Source organism: Hyperolius riggenbachi, chromosome 6 (genome assembly GCF_040937935.1).
Source record: "Hyperolius riggenbachi isolate aHypRig1 chromosome 6, aHypRig1.pri, whole genome shotgun sequence".
NCBI lineage: Eukaryota > Metazoa > Chordata > Amphibia > Anura > Hyperoliidae > Hyperolius > Hyperolius riggenbachi.
This window is the reverse complement of record NC_090651.1, coordinates 274,522,254-274,539,971: the sequence shown is the minus strand read 5'-3', so window position 1 is coordinate 274,539,971 and position 17,718 is coordinate 274,522,254. Positions and strand designations below refer to the sequence as shown.

The 17,718-nt window shown below is 42.3% G+C and overlaps 1 protein-coding gene across 1 annotated transcript in view; it reads left to right on the top strand.

The window, feature by feature from the left end:
* TAGLN (transgelin) overlaps positions 1–16,045 on the top strand; it is a 48,234-nt gene extending 32,189 nt beyond the window's left edge. The window contains exons 3-5 of the mRNA XM_068240901.1: positions 3,776–3,953; positions 14,972–15,074; positions 15,192–16,045. Of these exons, the coding sequence (XP_068097002.1) occupies positions 3,776–3,953; positions 14,972–15,074; positions 15,192–15,336 (426 nt within the window). The 3' untranslated portion in view covers positions 15,337–16,045. The remainder of the gene's footprint in view (positions 1–3,775; positions 3,954–14,971; positions 15,075–15,191) is intronic.
* The last annotated feature ends 1,673 nt before the right edge of the window (positions 16,046–17,718 follow it).

Here is a 17,718-nt window from a genome sequence, read left to right as displayed (position 1 = left end):
CACGGAATCAATGTATCGGGCTATGGTGCCCGATCACTGATTCCTCTCCCCCGCTGAAAAAGCGACAGCTTCTCTCGGAAGCTGTGCTTTTTCTGGCTGTCTCCTTCCCGATGTGTCACTCTAAGCGTGTGCTACGCTTAGAGTGACGTCATGTAAACAAACTCATCTTGTGGCCAAAAAGTAATACTACACCTGAAAAAAAAAAAAAAATTAACACACATTTACATTATAAATCTATTGTTTACCTCCCACCCTCCCAAAACTACCCAAATAAAATGTTTACTATAAAAAAAAAAAAAAACATGTAAATATTTACCCAAGGGTCTAAACTTTTTAAATATCAATGTAAAGATGAAATATTTCTATTTTTTTTATTTTAAACTTGTAAATAGTGATAGATGCAAAATGGAAAAAAATGCACCTTTATTTCCAAATAAAATATTGTCGCCATACATTGTGATAGGGACATAATTTTAACGGTGTAATAACCAGGACATATGGGCAAATACAATATGTGAGTTTTAATTATGGAGGCATGTATTAAAACTATAATGGCTGAAAACTGAGAAATAATGCATTTTTCCATTTTTTTCTTATTCTTCCTGTTAAAATGCATTTACAGTAAAGTGGCTCTTAGCAAAATGTACCCCCCAAAGAAAGCCTAATTGGTGGCGGAAAAAACAAGATATAGATCAGTGCATTGTGATAAGTAGTGATAAAGTAATAGGCTAATGAATGGGAGGTGAACATTTCTCACGTGAAAACGACGGAACGCGAATGGGTTAATGTTGCATTACGATCTGCGTTGCGACCCTAAAGTTGCATCATAACGCAACGTCCTACTGTGAATCTAGCCTGAATGTAAATAAAAAAAATGAACCTGTGAGGAGTGAAGCACATATATATTGCTAAAAGTCATCTCTTTACCACAAAGTGTGATCTGCATTCAATTATACCCACTATTGGGGACCTTATATTTTTTTGGTTTCAAATTGCACATGATTTCATAAGACAATGGCAACACCTTGTGTTTTATTAGAATAAGTTGTGCAAAAGGCCCTGCCAAATGCATTGTCAAAAATGTAGGGCTATTAGCTGTGGAAAAGATTGCGTCTCCTGAAAAAAACAGGACACCAGCTTTGAAGTTTTTCTCTTTTTGTTTGGTGAATTAAACCCCTGTAGACTGTGGCTAAGAATTTGAAGCGCCATTACAATTAAGTTGTAGGATAAAGCATATTGGAAAATCTAACAACCAAGAGCTGGTGCCAGCCACCATAAACGTGCACATAATGCTCACTTTAGCACGTCAGAGCATTTGGCCCAGAGAGAGAGAGAACTAGTAATCGACTATAATGTACAGTAGATAAAGCAATAATGCACATTTCTATTAGCTAGGCAACTAAAGTGCAATAAGATAATAACATAGTCTGGATTAGTTCAGTAATATTGCGAAAAAAGAAAATATAACTACCGCTTGGGGGTCTCCAAAGAATAAAAATAAAAGTTCTGCATGTGTAATCCCCACCAAGGTGAGGGGAAAGTCCTGAGGTACAACTGCTCCAGAGGGAGGGGAGGGGGGGGGGGGGAAGGGGAGGGGGGGGAGGAATAACAAAGCACTGAATATGCTTACCTGAAGAAAATGTATGAGTGCTCTAACACCAAGTTTTAACCCTAGCAAGTCTGGCTCTGCAAATCTGGCTCAATTGGCTATTCATGAGGCAATGCTCATGCAAATATGCATTTGCTTTCGCACACCAAACTATGCAGGGTCAAAAACCGAATACCGCAAACCGGTCGCCCTGCGGGAATTAGTTCATGCCACATAAACACTATCCAGGAGCACCACGGGGAGGCTTCCCAATGCCCCCATACAACCGGGGGACCGCGGGGTCCCAGGCACTCTCACCGCCTGGGAACCACAGCAGCACCCCGGAGGGGGAGGCTGGGTGGCGCAGGCGACCCCCCCAAGCGTGGCCAGCGCCGGGGGGAGCCGTCCGCTCCAACCTCCCAAAATTAAAAACAGGCACTTACCTTAACGTCCATTGCGTTCTGCTACATGCGCATTAACTTGGGGGCACCACATGAGAAAGGAGTGAAGCATGGGTCACCCTAAGCTTTAGAGCTCAGGGCTGGCTCACACACAACACTCCAGAGGAGGGGGGACAGGTGCAAACAACTCACTCCAGGGCTCACACCACCAGAGCAAGCCATCTTCCACCTACCTCCAAAGGATACAACCACAAAAAATGCTTACCTGAGGAAAATGTATGCGTGCTCTAACACCAAGTTTTAACTCTAGCAAGTCTGGCTCTGCAAATCTGGCTCAATTGGCTATTCATGAGGCAATGCTCATGCAAATATGCATTTGCTTTCGCACACCAAACTATGCAGGGTCAAAAACCGAATACCGCAAAGCAGTCGCCCTAACGGAATTAGTTCATGCCACATAAGCACTATCCAGGAGCGCCACGGGGAGGCTTCCCAATGCCCCCATACAACCGGGGGACCGCGGGGTCCCAGGCACTCTCACCGCCTGGGAACCACAGCAGCACCCCGGAGGGGGAGGCTGGGTGGTGCAGGCGACCCCCCCCCCCCCCCCCAAGCGTGGCCAGCGCCGGGGGAGCCGTCCGCTCCAACCTCCCAAAATTAAAAACAGGCACTTACCTTAACGTCCATTGCGTTCTGCTACATGCGCATTAACTTGGGGGCACCACATGAGAAAGGAGTGAAGCATGGGTCGCCCCAAGCTTTAGAGCTCAGGGCTGGCTCACACACAACACTCCAGGGGGGGGGGGGGGGGGAGGACAGGTGCAAACAACTCACTCCAGGGCTCACACCACCAGAGCTTTGTGGTATTCGTTTTTTGACCCTGCATAGTTTGGCGTGCGAAAGCAAATGCATATTTGCATGAGCATTGCCTCATGAATAGCCAATTGAGACAGATTTGCAGAGCCAGACTTGCTAGGGTTAAAACTTGGTGTTAGAGCACACATACATTTTCCTCAGGTAAGCATAACAAAGCACTGAGCCCAGCACAAGAACAACTGCTGTATAGCATATCATAAACTTTAGTGACATCTGCTAATGTCAACATTATTCCTGGAAGAGAAAGTACAGATAAACTATTCTCACCCAATCAGAGGAACAGTCATGGCGGTTCGGAGGAATGTGGAGAGGACCTGGCATTCTGTGATCTTCTTGGGGATAGGAGATTGAGGTCGCTGAGAATTTTTCTCTGTGATGAGGGCAGGTTCTGTTGTAATCTCAACTTGTGCAGCAATCTACCGGCATCTTTAGGTGTACGGACCACATACGTGACCCCGTTGTGAGTATAAAATGAGTATTAAATGGGTGAGTATTAAATGAGAATCCCCAGCGGTAGGAAATCTGTGCTTTAGAAAGTGCGGAGGTGAATATACCTCATCTTCCGCTGTTTCTCAAGTGTTATAGGAGAGATAGTAAGGGGTCTATCTCTGATTGGCAGGACCACAGCACCCTTCCCTTCCCCATAGAACTAGTGACTGGAAATATAGCGGCATAGGTCACTGAAAAAGCAGTAGACACTCACTGAACAGCTCAGCGAGGCAAGGCAGGAGGGGTTGGAGGAAAAGACATATGAAAAATACAGCAGGGTGGAATGGGGGTCAGCTCTTCCTTTCATAGAAAGGCATTTTTTTTCCCTCCTACTGGTAATATTTTGACTCTTGCATGGAGTGACACGTTAATGTCTGAAGTTTTTCCATAGAATTAAGATTGCCTTTTGCCTTTTTCTCAGGTTCTTTCAAAGTTGATAAACAGTCTATACCCCAAGGGCTCACAGCCAATTAGGATCCCAGATCCCCCTCCCAGCATGGCCTTCAAGCAAATGGAACAAGTGGCACAATTTTTGAAGGCATCGGAAGATTATGGAGTGGTGAAAACGGACATCTTCCAAACTGTAGACCTATATGAAGGTAAGCCATGCCCATACACAGTCATACTAACAAGCAGTTCCTAAAGAGAACCTGAAGTGAGAGGAAAATGGCTGGGGCATCTTTATTCTCTAATAAACAATGCCATTTGCTTTACTTCTGTGTTAATACTCCACCTTGAATACTTTAAGCCACTGGCCCAAGATGAGCATGCAGATTAGATACAATACAATAAGATTTGTAAAGCGCTTTTCTCTCATAGGACTCAAAGTGCATGGATATGTCTCAGATCAATACAGGGTTGCAGGCTGGACTGTGTTACAGAGGAAATAGTCAAGTGTTCATTAATGCTAGACTAAACCGGTGACTTTATGCTTCCATGAATAGAGATGTCCGGATTGGGTGTGGCAGGGAGTTTTGAGGTGCACTCTGGTAGTGACCAAGTTTATGAAACCTGCTGATCTGAGGGTGAGAGGTGTAGTGCATTTTCAGCAAGTCCTTCATGTAGCCAGGTCCCAAATTGTGCAGAGATTTGAATGTCAACAGTCCAATCTTGAAGAGTATTCTCCATTTTATCGGTAGCTTTGACTCTGGTCTCATGCCACAACTAAAGCCAAAAAGCACAGCAGGACAGCCAGGCAAGTGCATTGTTTATAAGGGAATTAAGATGGTAGCCTCCACATTCCTCGTACGTCAGCTTCTAGCTTGTGTAATGGGGAAACTATAAGAATACAAAGAGCAGCTCAGAGACTTCAACATTCATTCTACCAATGGGGTAAACATTATGGATATTATTTTCAAAATAAAACAACTAAAAAAAGACTCATATCATGAACATCATGAGGGAAATATGAGTCTACCATCTACCTTTAATAATAGGTGGGTACTTCCCTCCATGCTGACACAGAGTAGGAAGCTGCAAAGTATTCCAAACATGCAGATATACTGAACACTGGAGCAATGGTGTACCTTTATTTCCAAAGCATGGACATGAAATAGTTGGTATAACTACAACGGTGGTGGTGATTAAGTTAGGTATGTGCTAGCCTTCACTTAACCCAATTACTAGCCACTGTGATTGTAGTTGTGTGGAATAAAGAAAAAGAAAGTTGGCACACTTACGGCTTCAGGTGAAACCGACAGGGTGGGAATGGGTAAATGAACACCCTTGTTGCACAAGCCACTGTGGGGCAAACCCCCTTGCCATGGCGTGCTAAGCCACAACTATGCGTAGAAGCGGGAATCCAATCAGAAGAAATAAGGAACAGCTGTTTTCTGTTACAAGGTGCTTATTTACAGGGCTGTGGAGTTGGTCCAAAAATCCACCGACTCCGACTCCTCAGTTTGGGATTCCACCGACTCCGACTCCTCGACTCCGACTCCTTTAATTTGCATATTACAATTTTGTTGATTAAAAGTATGTAACATGAAATTCGTCTCTTAACTGCCAACGTTTAGGAATTTTACAAGACAACTGAAGTGAGAAGGATATGTAGACTACTATATTTATTCCCTTTAGACTAAAACTAGTCCTTGGTAAGAGTACTTGTAAAAGGTACAAACCGGAACAAAGAACATCTATCAGGCCCTAGGCAATGTAAGTGTGGGTACATGTAAGAGTGATGTGCAGGTACTCTGCAGGGGAATGAGGGGATTCTTCCTCTATTACACATTCTTCATGCACAATCTGAACAAGGTTTATGGGTGACAGACAACACCTCTGTGTTCAATGTGCACAACATTCTCAGTGGATTCCCTGCAGCTCTGTGGGGAGTGCATATGTAGAGTATAGTACTACTGTGTAACAAAGGAAACCTGAGACAGATGAAATTAAAGTTTTATACATACCTGGGGCTTCCTCCAGCCGCCTTCAGAATAATCAGTCTCTCGTTGTCCTCCTCCACCACCTGGATCTTCTGCTATGAGTCCAGGTACTTGAGCCAGTCGGGCGTAGTGCGCATGCACACACTCCGCCGCCAGGAGCATACTACACCTGTGCAGCACTATTGCGCAGGTGCATAATGCTCCTGGCTGTGGGAGCGGCATGCGGCCGGACAGCGCTGACTGGCTGAATTACCAGGACTCATAGCAGAAGATCCGGGTGGTGGAGGACAGCGAGGGACTGATTAGCCTGAAGGGGGCTGGAGGAAGCCCCAGGTATGTATAAAACTTTACTTTTCATCCGTCTCAGGTACCCTTTAATTTGTAGTCACCAAACCAAATTTAACAACATATCAAATTATTTGATTTCATCAGCAAAGGGAGTGCATACATTTGCATAAATCAGCATCAGTGCAGAATTATTTGCATCTCATTGACCATCTCTATTAGTGACACGGCTACACACCAGGCTTTATTCTTACAGCATAGATGTTATTTAGTATATATAAGAGATTCCTGTGTACACATCATATATACAGTCACAATCAGATATGTATATCTGACTTTAAAAATACGGGGACTGCTTTATTGAAGCAGCACAAGTAAATAATTTTGATTGGTTTATTTCATTTTTGTGGACTAAGCACAGCTATTACTGTATATATACTTTATATATACATTATTTTGAATGACTATTATCTGATAAATAGAACATTTTATCATATTTTCTATTTTAATTACAGTTACAAATTCATTAGGAGTCGGAGTCGGTGCATTTTTTCCCGACTCAGACTCCAGGCACCCAAAATTGCCCGACTCCACAGCCCTGCTTATTTATAGCCACTCCAACTTTGTAAACAAGCGTCCTGTAACACAAAACAGCTGTTATCTTCTCTGCATCATCACTGGGCAACCACCTCACTCTCAACCCAATGTCTTGTGACACTCAGTTTGCCAAACGCCTTGCTTGCTGCAGTGCAGCCTTCATTTCTTCTGACTGGATTAACAGTTGTAGTTCTACTGCCTGTTTGATGTCCATGTATTGTGAATAAAATACACAACTTATCCGATGCTCTGCATATCTAGATCTTTGGAATACTTTGCCACAGATTCTAATTTGTGGAAAAGAGGTTTATGTCAGCAAGAGGTCACATTATTCTCCTGCATAAAATTACCTCTTGTAGATTAGCTTGAAATGTTACAATGATAACTGTGATCCACTAGCATTAGGGCCGGTTCAGACTTGTTGTTAAAACATATCCGTGGCTCTGTTTTTGGGCCCGGACCAAAACCGGAGCAACGGATACCAATGTTAAAAATAACAGCCGTCTTCACTTACAAACAGATCCGGCGATCCATTTTGAAAAACGGAGAGTCTGGACTTAGTCGGAACTTCACAGAGCCGGATACATGGAGGGGTAGTGGCATGCAATGCAAAAACGATCTCCCTCTACAGACACAGAAACGGAGGGCGATCCGGATTGCCTACTGCCTGCTCCTCCCCTCAATAACATGGTGTCCCCAGGTATGCTGGAGGAGGAAGCAGGCAGGAAGGAGGGTCAGACCCCACCCTCCCTCACCTGGGACCCCCCTTCCCCGCTCCCCCTCCAGCTTATTTCTTTTAAAATGTTTCAATATCAGCGAGCGGGGAACTTACTCTCTTCCTTGCATCCCAATGCTTGCCGCGTCACTTCCTGCAATGCCGTCCACTGAAGTACAGAGGGCGGCAATGCAGGAAGTGACATATTGAGCGGTGGAACGCAAGGAAGTGAGTAAGTTTGCCGCTTGCTGATATTGATACATTTTAAAAGAAACTAGCTGGAGGAGGAGGAGGAGGAGGAGGAGCAGGGAAGGGGGATCCCTGCCGATGTGCCCACAGTCCCCCTTCCTGCCTGCTACCCCCTCCAGAATGACGGCCCTCCCACCCACCGCCACTGATTTTGAACGGACTGGAAACGTACTGGAAACGTGCTGCAAAAGTGCAAAAACGTTCTGGTTTTTCAAAACCAGAGCCCAGACCGCAGATTGCGTTCTGCAACCACATATAGTGTGGACGGAGTCTTAGTCCACATGTAAAAGTTAGGGCAGTATTGTGAATGACGTGTACAGCACACAGCTGTCAGTAAAACAATTAAGGAACTTCAATTGGGGGGGGGGGGCTATTTATAAAAAGTGGTAAGCCACTATTATGATGCCCTATTTATAAAGTAGCAATCATATATTGGTCACTGCTGATCAGTGATTGATCACATGTACTGTAATTGCCCAAAATTGGTAACTTGAAGTTCTATGAACTTGAATGGAGCAATGAATCTCCAGCCACAACAATGTTTCTTGCTAGAGAAGATAGCAAAATATGACCCATAGACTGTTATTGCAAATACATACTGTACCGTTTGCAGAAAAATACCACTTTAAACTGGTGAGTAGGTGAATCAAGCACCTCTGTTCTCTATTATAGCATACGCCTTTATCACTATGAAATTACTTTCTAACAATCAGCTGATTTCCAGCTTCATAAGTACATAGTGCTGATGTTTTCCACAGCACACTTTATGTAGTATATTGAATAATTTATGCCACGTACTCCTGGATTTCCGGCATGAATATTCAAACAAAATCTCTTTCAATATCGATTCCGCTTCCTGCTAATTTAACAAGTCTTGATTTTATCTAACTTGGCACACGAGACTGTCTCTCCGCTTAACAGAAGCCAGTTATGTTACAAAATGTTTTATTAAATACATTTTCTTAAAATCATATTTAGATTGAGAAAATATATATATATATATAGTGGAGGAAATAATTATTTGACCCCTCACTGATTTTGTAAGTTTGTCCAATGACAAAGAAATGAAAAGTCTCAGAACAGTATCATTTCAATGGTAGGTTTATTTTAACAGTGGCAGATAGCACATCAAAAGGAAAATCGAAAAAATAACCTTAAATAAAAGATAGCAACTGATTTGCATTTCATTGAGTGAAATAAGTTTTTGAACCCCTACCAACCATTAAGAGTTCTGGCTCCCACAGAGTGGTTAGACACTTCTACTCAATTAGTCACCCTCATTAAGGACACCTGTCTTAACTAGTCACCTGTATAAAAGACACCTGTCCACAGAATCAATCAATCAAGCAGACTCCAAACTCTCCAACATGGGAAAGAGCAAAGAGCTGTCCAAGGATGTCAGAGACAAAATTGTAGACCTGCACAAGGCTGGAATGGGCTACAAAACCATTAGCAAGAAGCTGGGAGAGAAGGTGACAACTGTTGGTGCGATTGTTCGAAAATGGAAGGAGCACAAAATGACCATCAATCGACCTCGCTCTGGGGCTCCATGCAAGATCTCACCTCGTGGGGTGTCAATGGTTCTGAGAAAGGTGAAAAAGCATCCTAGAACTACACGAGAGGAGTTAGTGAATGACTTCAAATTAGCAGGGACCACAGTCACCAAGAAAGCCATTGGAAACACATTACACCGCAATGGATTAAAATCCTGCAGGGCTCGCAAGGTCCCCCTGCTCAAGAAGGCACAAGTGCAGGCCCGACTGAAGTTTGCAAATGAACACCTGAATGATTCTGTGAGTGACTGGGAGAAGGTGCTGTGGTCTGATGAGACCAAAATAGAGCTCTTTGGCATTAACTCAACTTGCTGTGTTTGGAGGAAGAAAAATGCTGCCTATGACCCCCAAAACACCGTCCCCACCGTCAAGCATGGGGGTGGAAACATTTTGCTTTGGGGTGTTTTTTTGCTAAGGGCACAGGACAACTTAATTGCATTAACAGGAAAATGGACGGAGCCATGTATCGTGAAATCCTGAACGACAACCTCCTTCCCTCTGCCAGGAAACTGAAAATGGGTCGTGGATGGGTGTTCCAGCACGACAATGACCCAAAACATACAGCAAAGGCAACAAAGGAGTGGCTCAAGAAGAAGCACATTAAGGTCATGGAGTGGCCTAGTCAGTCTCCGGACCTTAATCCAATAGAAAACCTATGGAGGGAGCTCAAGCTCAGAGTTGCACAGAGACAGCCTCGAAACCTTAGGGATTTAGAGATGATCTGCAAAGAGGAGTGGACCAACATTCCTCCTAAAATGTGTGCAAACTTGGTCATCAATTACAAGAAACGTTTGACCTCTGTGCTTGCAAACAAGGGTTTTTCCACTAAGTATTAAGTCTTTTATTGTTAGAGGGTTCAAAAACTTATTTCACTCAATGAAATGCAAATCAGTTGCTATCTTTTATTTAAGGTTATTTTTTCGATTTTCCTTTTGATGTGCTATCTGCCACCGTTAAAATAAACCTACCATTGAAATGATACTGTTCTGAGACTTTTCATTTCTTTGTCATTGGACAAACTTACAAAATCAGTGAGGGGTCAAATAATTATTTCCTCCACTGTATATATATCCAATGTTTATTGCTGTCACTGGTAAGAAGGTTTTACTCTTAATACTTTACTTTTTTTTTTTTTTACAGATATCTAATATTTTAAAAACTACTACTCGGATTTACTCGGTTACAAGTCAAGAAATTTAGGTCTGATTTAATAGGGAAGTTTGGGGGTTGCCTTATCTAGGAGTCACACCTGAATTTGTGACTTATAGCCGAGATGTTAGTAATTGGGGGAGGGGGGCTGCCTCTCTCTCTGTCTCCTAAGAGTGCCCGCCCTTCTCTCCTCCCCTGTGCCTATATTATATTGCTACAGCAGCGAAATGCGCATACTTATTCCGGGCCCTTCATCTCCTCCTCAGTGCCGCTCATATGCACATCGTCTCTCTGTTGGCTCCGGATGATGTCACTGGGAGCCGATGGAGAACTGCTAATGCACACTGACCACACTGAAGAGAGGAAATGACAAAAGAAGTGGTGTGATTCTGTGTGCACATTCTGCTGCAGTAGCAATGTAATATAGGCATGAGGAGGAGAGAGAGGTGCCCTTGAGAACTACTCTATCTTTAACTACCTGAAGACTCGGCGTTGCCTGGGTATGTATGTGGTTGTTGTTGGGTCCAACTACTTTTTCTAACCTCATCACACAGTAACTCAATGACCAAGTCTGTGAGCTTTGAGGTCCTTGGCATCAATGTGAGAATGGAAGCAGTTTACATTTTTCCATGAAATCAAACAAACAATTTGATTGTCTGTTTTGAATGACTGTAATTTGATTTATGCCCACTTTACCTAAATTTTTAACCTCGGTTATCAAGTGACCAACTGTGCCAAGTTTGGGGACTCTGGCTTTATTGCTGTGAGAATTGCAGCCTTTTAAATGTTTCCCATTGATGTGAATAGGTGAAATCTGATTGGCTGTTCGTGGTTTTGCTCAGGCTTGCAGGGGGTAAGGGGAGGCATGAGACCCCCAGAACATATCTTCCCAAGTAGAGAGGAATCTGTATAACAAGTTTCGTTGAAATCCGTCATAGCATTTGAGCGAACAAGACACGCATATATATAATATATATATCCAGCCCCTGTCTTATTGGTAAAGCTACCTTAATCTACTGCACATATACATTCATCATATAAATTTGTCTGGTGGCCCTTGAGGGCCATCTACTATTGCAGTGTGTACCGTATATGAATAATAAAACTAACCCCTCATATTCCCCAAGCATCTTGCCCACCCTGTTCTGCTGTTAATGGCTGCACTTGGGGGGCCTCCAGGTACAATGGCTGCATTTGGGGACTAGGAGGGTTGTTGTAATTGGGGACTAGCAATACAGCTGTTAATCCCTCCTCATCCTCACATGTGCCATTAACCTTTCCTGGTCCTGAAGTGTCACCATTAACTTTGTTGGGTAGACTTATACTTGAGCCATTATAAAATCTCAGCTTAAGAGGGCTAAATTTAGGGGTGACTTATACACAGGGCTGACTTATATTCGATCATATATGGTACTTGTAAATTAATTAGAATTACTATCACAAGGTTTACATTGCTTAGTCTTGGATTTTAAACAAAGCTTGTACACAGCATACGTTACGGTAAATTATGTAAGTAAAATAATTAGCATGGCTTTATTCCCCTGTATGCTTCATAAGCATTATTAGCAAAAACAATGTGATTGCAAAAAAGCAACAATGTTACCACTTTCGGACCAGCGGTCTCTGGGCACCTAAGGACCAGAGACCGCTGGTCCAATCCCCGCGGATTTCCGACGAATCACCGCACCTTACCGCCGCACCTTACCGCCGCAACCACCGGGACCTCCAGGATACAGACTGTTCCGTCTCTATGACTGAGGAGTCATATGAGCGGGTCAGGAGCCGCTCTCATTGGCTCCTGACCCTGTTTTTCCATGTAAGCCAATGGGAGCTGCTTACATGAAAGACAGGGCCAGGAACCAATGAAAACGGCTCCTGCCCGGCTCACAGTGCTCTGCCGTCATAGAGGCGGCAGAGCATGCGAATTTCGGCGGGTTGAACGCGACGGGAATGGTGGGGGCGTGCAGTCAATGGGACGTAGAAGATACGTCCGGACAGGACCGCAGCGCCCCCCCCCCGCCCGCCGTAGATTTGTACTGCGTCGGGCCGGAATCGGTTAAAGAGGAACTGACGTGAAAACCTTAAAATGTAAAACACATACCAATAAGAAGTATATTTTTTCCAGAGTAAAATGAGCCATACATTACTTTTCTCCTATGTTGCTGTCACTTACAGTAGGTAGTAGAAATCTGATATTACCAACATGTTTTGGGTTAGTCCATCTCTTCATGGGGGATTCACAGCATGGCCTTTATTCTTTATAAAGACATTCCCTGAAAAAGGCTTATACAATGATGCTGGCCAGCCTCTCTGCTCGCTGCCAACTTTTTTGGCAGTTGGATGGAGCAACTGCCATTCACGAAATGCTTAGAAAAATAAAGAAAGCCCTGGGAAACCCCCATGAGTAGATGGGCTAGTCCAAAATCTAATGGCAATATCAGATTTCTACTACTTACTGTAAGTGACAGCCACATAGGAGAGAAGTAATGTATGGCTCATTTTACTCTGGAATTTACATGTATGTTAAATTTTAACATTTTTTTTAACATTTTTCACGAGTTAAATATAATTTTTGCAGTCATTCAATTCAATGCATCAGTTCCAATAGTTACTTTATTAAAACCAAATTACCAAAAGACTCAAAAATGTAAAACCTAACAGCATTGTTTCCTAAAATGCTTCAGTACAGCAACAATTAAATAAATATCTTTACCCTAAAGATGAAGATTGATTTGACTGTACAGCTTTTCATCTATCGCACAAAGGATTGTTTTTTTTTTTTTTTTTTTTTTAAAGTCAAAATGTATTGAATTTTGTTGATTAATAACAGCAGCAGGTAGTACCCAACAACAAAGGATTGCTTTTTTTAAATTACCTTTTGATATTTCCTGCTTCCTTACTAAACCAGAAATTTTCCTTTTACCAATGATAAAATCATCCTGTGGAATAATGGGGTTGCATTGCTGAAGTTCTTCTGGGTTGGGGAACAGTGGAGAGCTAAGTAATCCAGTAAACGTGGACCATACTTATGAGGAATTGCCATTATACGGAAATAGTTGCAACCCTCACTTGTCTTATATGAGCCATAGATGCTCCCCCAAAATTCAGTAAGTGATTGGAGGTAATACACAGCATACTCAAAAGGCCTAAGCTGAATAATTACGGTAAATTAAGATGGGGTATTTGATCACTCCTGACCTATGTTTTGTTTCTCTGTTCTCTCATGTGGTAATTTCCCTACTCTCATCCCTTTCCCTCTCTTCTATATTGAAAAAGAGTACGCAGTGGGAAGTATGAAGGGCCTCTGGCCATATACACAGTTCTCACCTGATATGGTGGGCTAATATAACAGCTAATTGAACATTCAACCCTCTTAATGCCAGGGACCGGGCTGGCGTGGAATCAATGTCCTAGGTCATGTGTAGTAGGTCTCTGATCCAAGACTTAAAGAGGAACTCCAATGAAAATAACATAATGAACAAAAGAGCTTAATTTTTACAATAATTACGTATAAACGATTTAGTCAGTGTTTGCACATTGTAAAATCTTTCCTCCCCCTGATTTATATTCTGACATCTATCACTGCTGGCAGGTGAGGTCAGTGGAAGTAGCTGCTACTTGCTTTTTTGGCAGCTGGAAACAGCTGTTATTTCACACAATGCAACAAGGCTCCCACAGGGTGATGTCAGCACCATGGTCCTGACATCACACTGTGGGAGGGGTTTCAACACTATCAGCCATACAGAGCCCCCTGATGATCCCTTTGAGAAAAGGAAAAGATTTCTCATGGGAAAGGGGGAATCCGCTACTGATTGGGATGAAGTTCAATACTTGGTCACAGTTTCTCTTTATGTGCAGTTCTGGAATGCTGCCAGTTGCACTGTAGCAGCTATGGGTGGTGGCATCACGCAGGAGGGAGCTACTGATCTCAATTAGCTGGCACCCTACACTGCACTCCCCTCCCCCCCCGATGTATTGCCCTGCAATCTCCTTTTTTTATTTCCAGTTCTCTTATGGCTATTAGATGGGGCTGTGTGTTATTTAGCCCATGTTGTAGTCAATAATAACAAAACTTAAATAAAATATTAGTTAAAATTTTTTTTTATGAAAATACAGTAGTGAAGAAAATGCCAGCCAAGAATTCCAAAACTATTTTCTTTGTTGCTGCCCATAGTACCCAGTCCAAGTGTAAAACAATAGGTTTTGCATTTACCTCTCTGAACTTCGTAGAAAGCAATTCACTCTCGAAGCATTTGTGTCTAACTCTAGTGCCAGCATATGGGACTGCTGAAGAAGGCTTATCGGTCGATAGCTAAAACTTTCTTTTTAAGTTATCCAAAAAATGGTATAATCTTGATTAAAAACCTATTGCTTCTAGTAAGTCCACCAGTTGAAATAACATTAATAGTGTGATGTGGTAGGCAGCTGGATATCAACAATATGGCATTACTGCCAAGGATCATGACGGAGTGGCTGATGGAGGGCCTGGGCAATTGTGTGCTCAGAAGCAAGGTACGCAGTTTGAAATAAAGTATGACATATACAGTAATAACAGTGGTTTGTAGGGCCAAAATGAAGGGATTGCTTATGGCAAAGGTAGAATTTCACTAAAACCATGTAAAGTGTAAAAGCATGTAATTTAGATTTTTTTTATGGGTCTTTGGTTAACCATAGTAATATCTTTACAGGTAAAGATCTGGCTGCTGTGCAGAGGACAATAATTGCTCTTGGAAGTATAGCAGTCACAAAAGATGATGGCCAATATCAAGGTGACCCTTCGTGGTTCATGAAGTAAGTGGTCAAAACATCAAAAAATTGCCATTGCATGTGTGATTTTTTTTCTCTTCTTAACCCTTCATAGTTTTGTTATGTTGGATTCGAAGACAGTGACTGTTTCTCTTTCTCCAGAAAAGCCCAGGAACAAAAACGAGATTTCTCTGACGATAAGCTGAAGCAAGGAAAGAACGTGATTGGTCTGCAGATGGGTAGCAACCAAGGAGCCTCTCAGGCTGGCATGACGGGCTATGGCCGCCCAAGACAAATCATCAGTTAAACCCATTGAGGAGGAGAGAATTGCTGAACTCTTCACTGCCCTAAAAGCCCCCTAGCAAATCTGCAGCAGTGAGAGGGTTAAAAAAAATCTGGTCCTTCTAGCTATGCTACTTTTTTCATGGCAAAAGAGACTCAAGTACAGCCACTCCAATCTCAAGCATCAACAGCAACAAGGGATTCATGGTGAAAATCACTTTAATTCACCTTTCAGAGAAGTGGTCAGTACACACTATTCATATTTTCTGACACAGTGAAGTGTGACTTGACATGGGGTCCTGTGAAACAGGATTAGTGGTGGCTGTTTGAGAGCCAATTGCTCACCTATCATAACACTTCTCACTCTCCTCTTTGGGCTTGCCAAGGAATTCATTCTAGAAAGCACCAATACAGTAATAACAGAAAAAACATCTTTAAGACATTCCCCAGCAACCATTAGTGATACCATTCTGAGACAGAGAATGCCCCAACACTGCCCACATGCATTTAAGGCTTTTCTATTCCTTATTCCCTGCCTTCAGTCCACACACAGCCTCTCCCCTTCATATAATAAGATCTTCACATCTTATGCATATGATTCATCCACCCGCTGCAGAGGTTAACTCTCACTTGCATCTTAAATCATAAAATGCTCCACCCAATAAAATCCATGTTTATTACGAAGATCTATTTTTTACTATTTTTGGTCGAAATAAAAACATTTAAACCATTAACGGTCTTGAGTTATTTTTTAAATGCATTTTACTGTCTACTCTGGTTTAGTGTGCACTTGAAGAGTTGTGTGGACTTGCAAGTTTGACATGGGTAGAAAAAACAATGTTTTGTAAAAACAATACCTTTTAATGGCTAACAGAGTTAAATGATGCAAGCTTTCTGGGATCTAGTCTCCTTCTTAAGGCATATTTCCAGATGTTAGCTTAAAGAGACGCCGTAACAAAAATTGCATCCTGTTTTTTATCATCCTACAAGTTCCAAAAGCTATTCTAATGTGTTCTGGCTTACTGTAGCACTTTCTGCTATCACAGTCTCTGTAATAAATCAATGTATCTTTCCCCTGTCAGACTTGTCAGCCTGTGTCTGGAACGCTGCCAAGTTCCTTAGTGTTGTGGTTCTGCTATGAACTCCCCCTTTCAGGCCCCTCTCTGCACACTGCCTGTGTGATATTTAGAATAGTGCAGCTTCTCTCTGCTCTCTTATCTTTTACAAGCTGGATAAATCGTCCTCTGAGCTGGCTGGGCTTTCACATACTGAGGAAATTCAGACAAGGGCAAAGCTGTTTGCAGGAAGAAAAGAGCAGCCTGAAACTTAAGTGCATGAGAGATGCAGGGGAAAGAAACACACAAATGATCTCTTGAGATTCAAAAGGAAGGGTGTATACAGCCTGCTTGTGTATGGATGTATTTTCTATGTGTGGACATACTGTACATCAACCTACTTCCTGTTTTGGTGGCCATTTTGTTTGTTTATAAACAAACTTTTTAAAACAGTTTTTAACCACTTTTAATGCGGCGGGGAGCGGCGAAATTGTGACAGAGGGTAATAGGAGATGTCCCCTAACGCACTGGTATGTTTACTTTTGTGCGATTTTAACAATACAGATTCTCTTTAAAGTGAACCAGAGACGAAGCACCCTTGTGTATTTTACCATAGAAATCAGTGGGAACATTAGAGAAAACATTTACCATGCTCTCTGTTCCATCCTCACTGCTAAAAGTGTCTGTTATCTAGCTGAGATAAGAATCCCGGACTGAGCATTGATTCTGGCTTTGCTATAATGACTCAGCTATAATGATTTCTGAGCAAAGCCAGCAGGGGGCAGGCTTGGACTTGAAGACAGCAAAGAACACAGTCTCAGCTATAATTATTCTGTAGCAAAGCCAGACCGACTGCTTAGTCGGGATTCTTATCTTAGAGGTGATAACAGGCAAATTAAACAGAGAACAATGTAACAAAGAGCAGATTAGGTGTTTACTGTCATGTTCCCACTGATTTATAAGGTAAAATACATGAGGTTGCTTCATCTCTGGTTCTCTTTAAGTAAAACACTTATGCAGGTAAATCAGTGTTTTACTTCAGCTAACATCTGGAAATATGCCTGAAGAAGGGGACTAGATCCCAGAAAGCTTGCATCATTTAACTGTCATTAAAAAGGTATTTATTTATTTTTTTACAAAACATTGTTTTTTCTACCTATATAATTTGTTTGGCTAACACGGTACAGAAACTTTTTTGCTACGATCAAGTTTGACATAAAGAGATTTATTTGTGCTGAAATTATATGCGCTGTGCAGCAGTGAGATGCACTTACTGTTGCATGCATTTTTGTCAAAGTGCAGCACTAATTCCATTCACTAAAATAAATGGGATCAGCAGCACACAACATGCA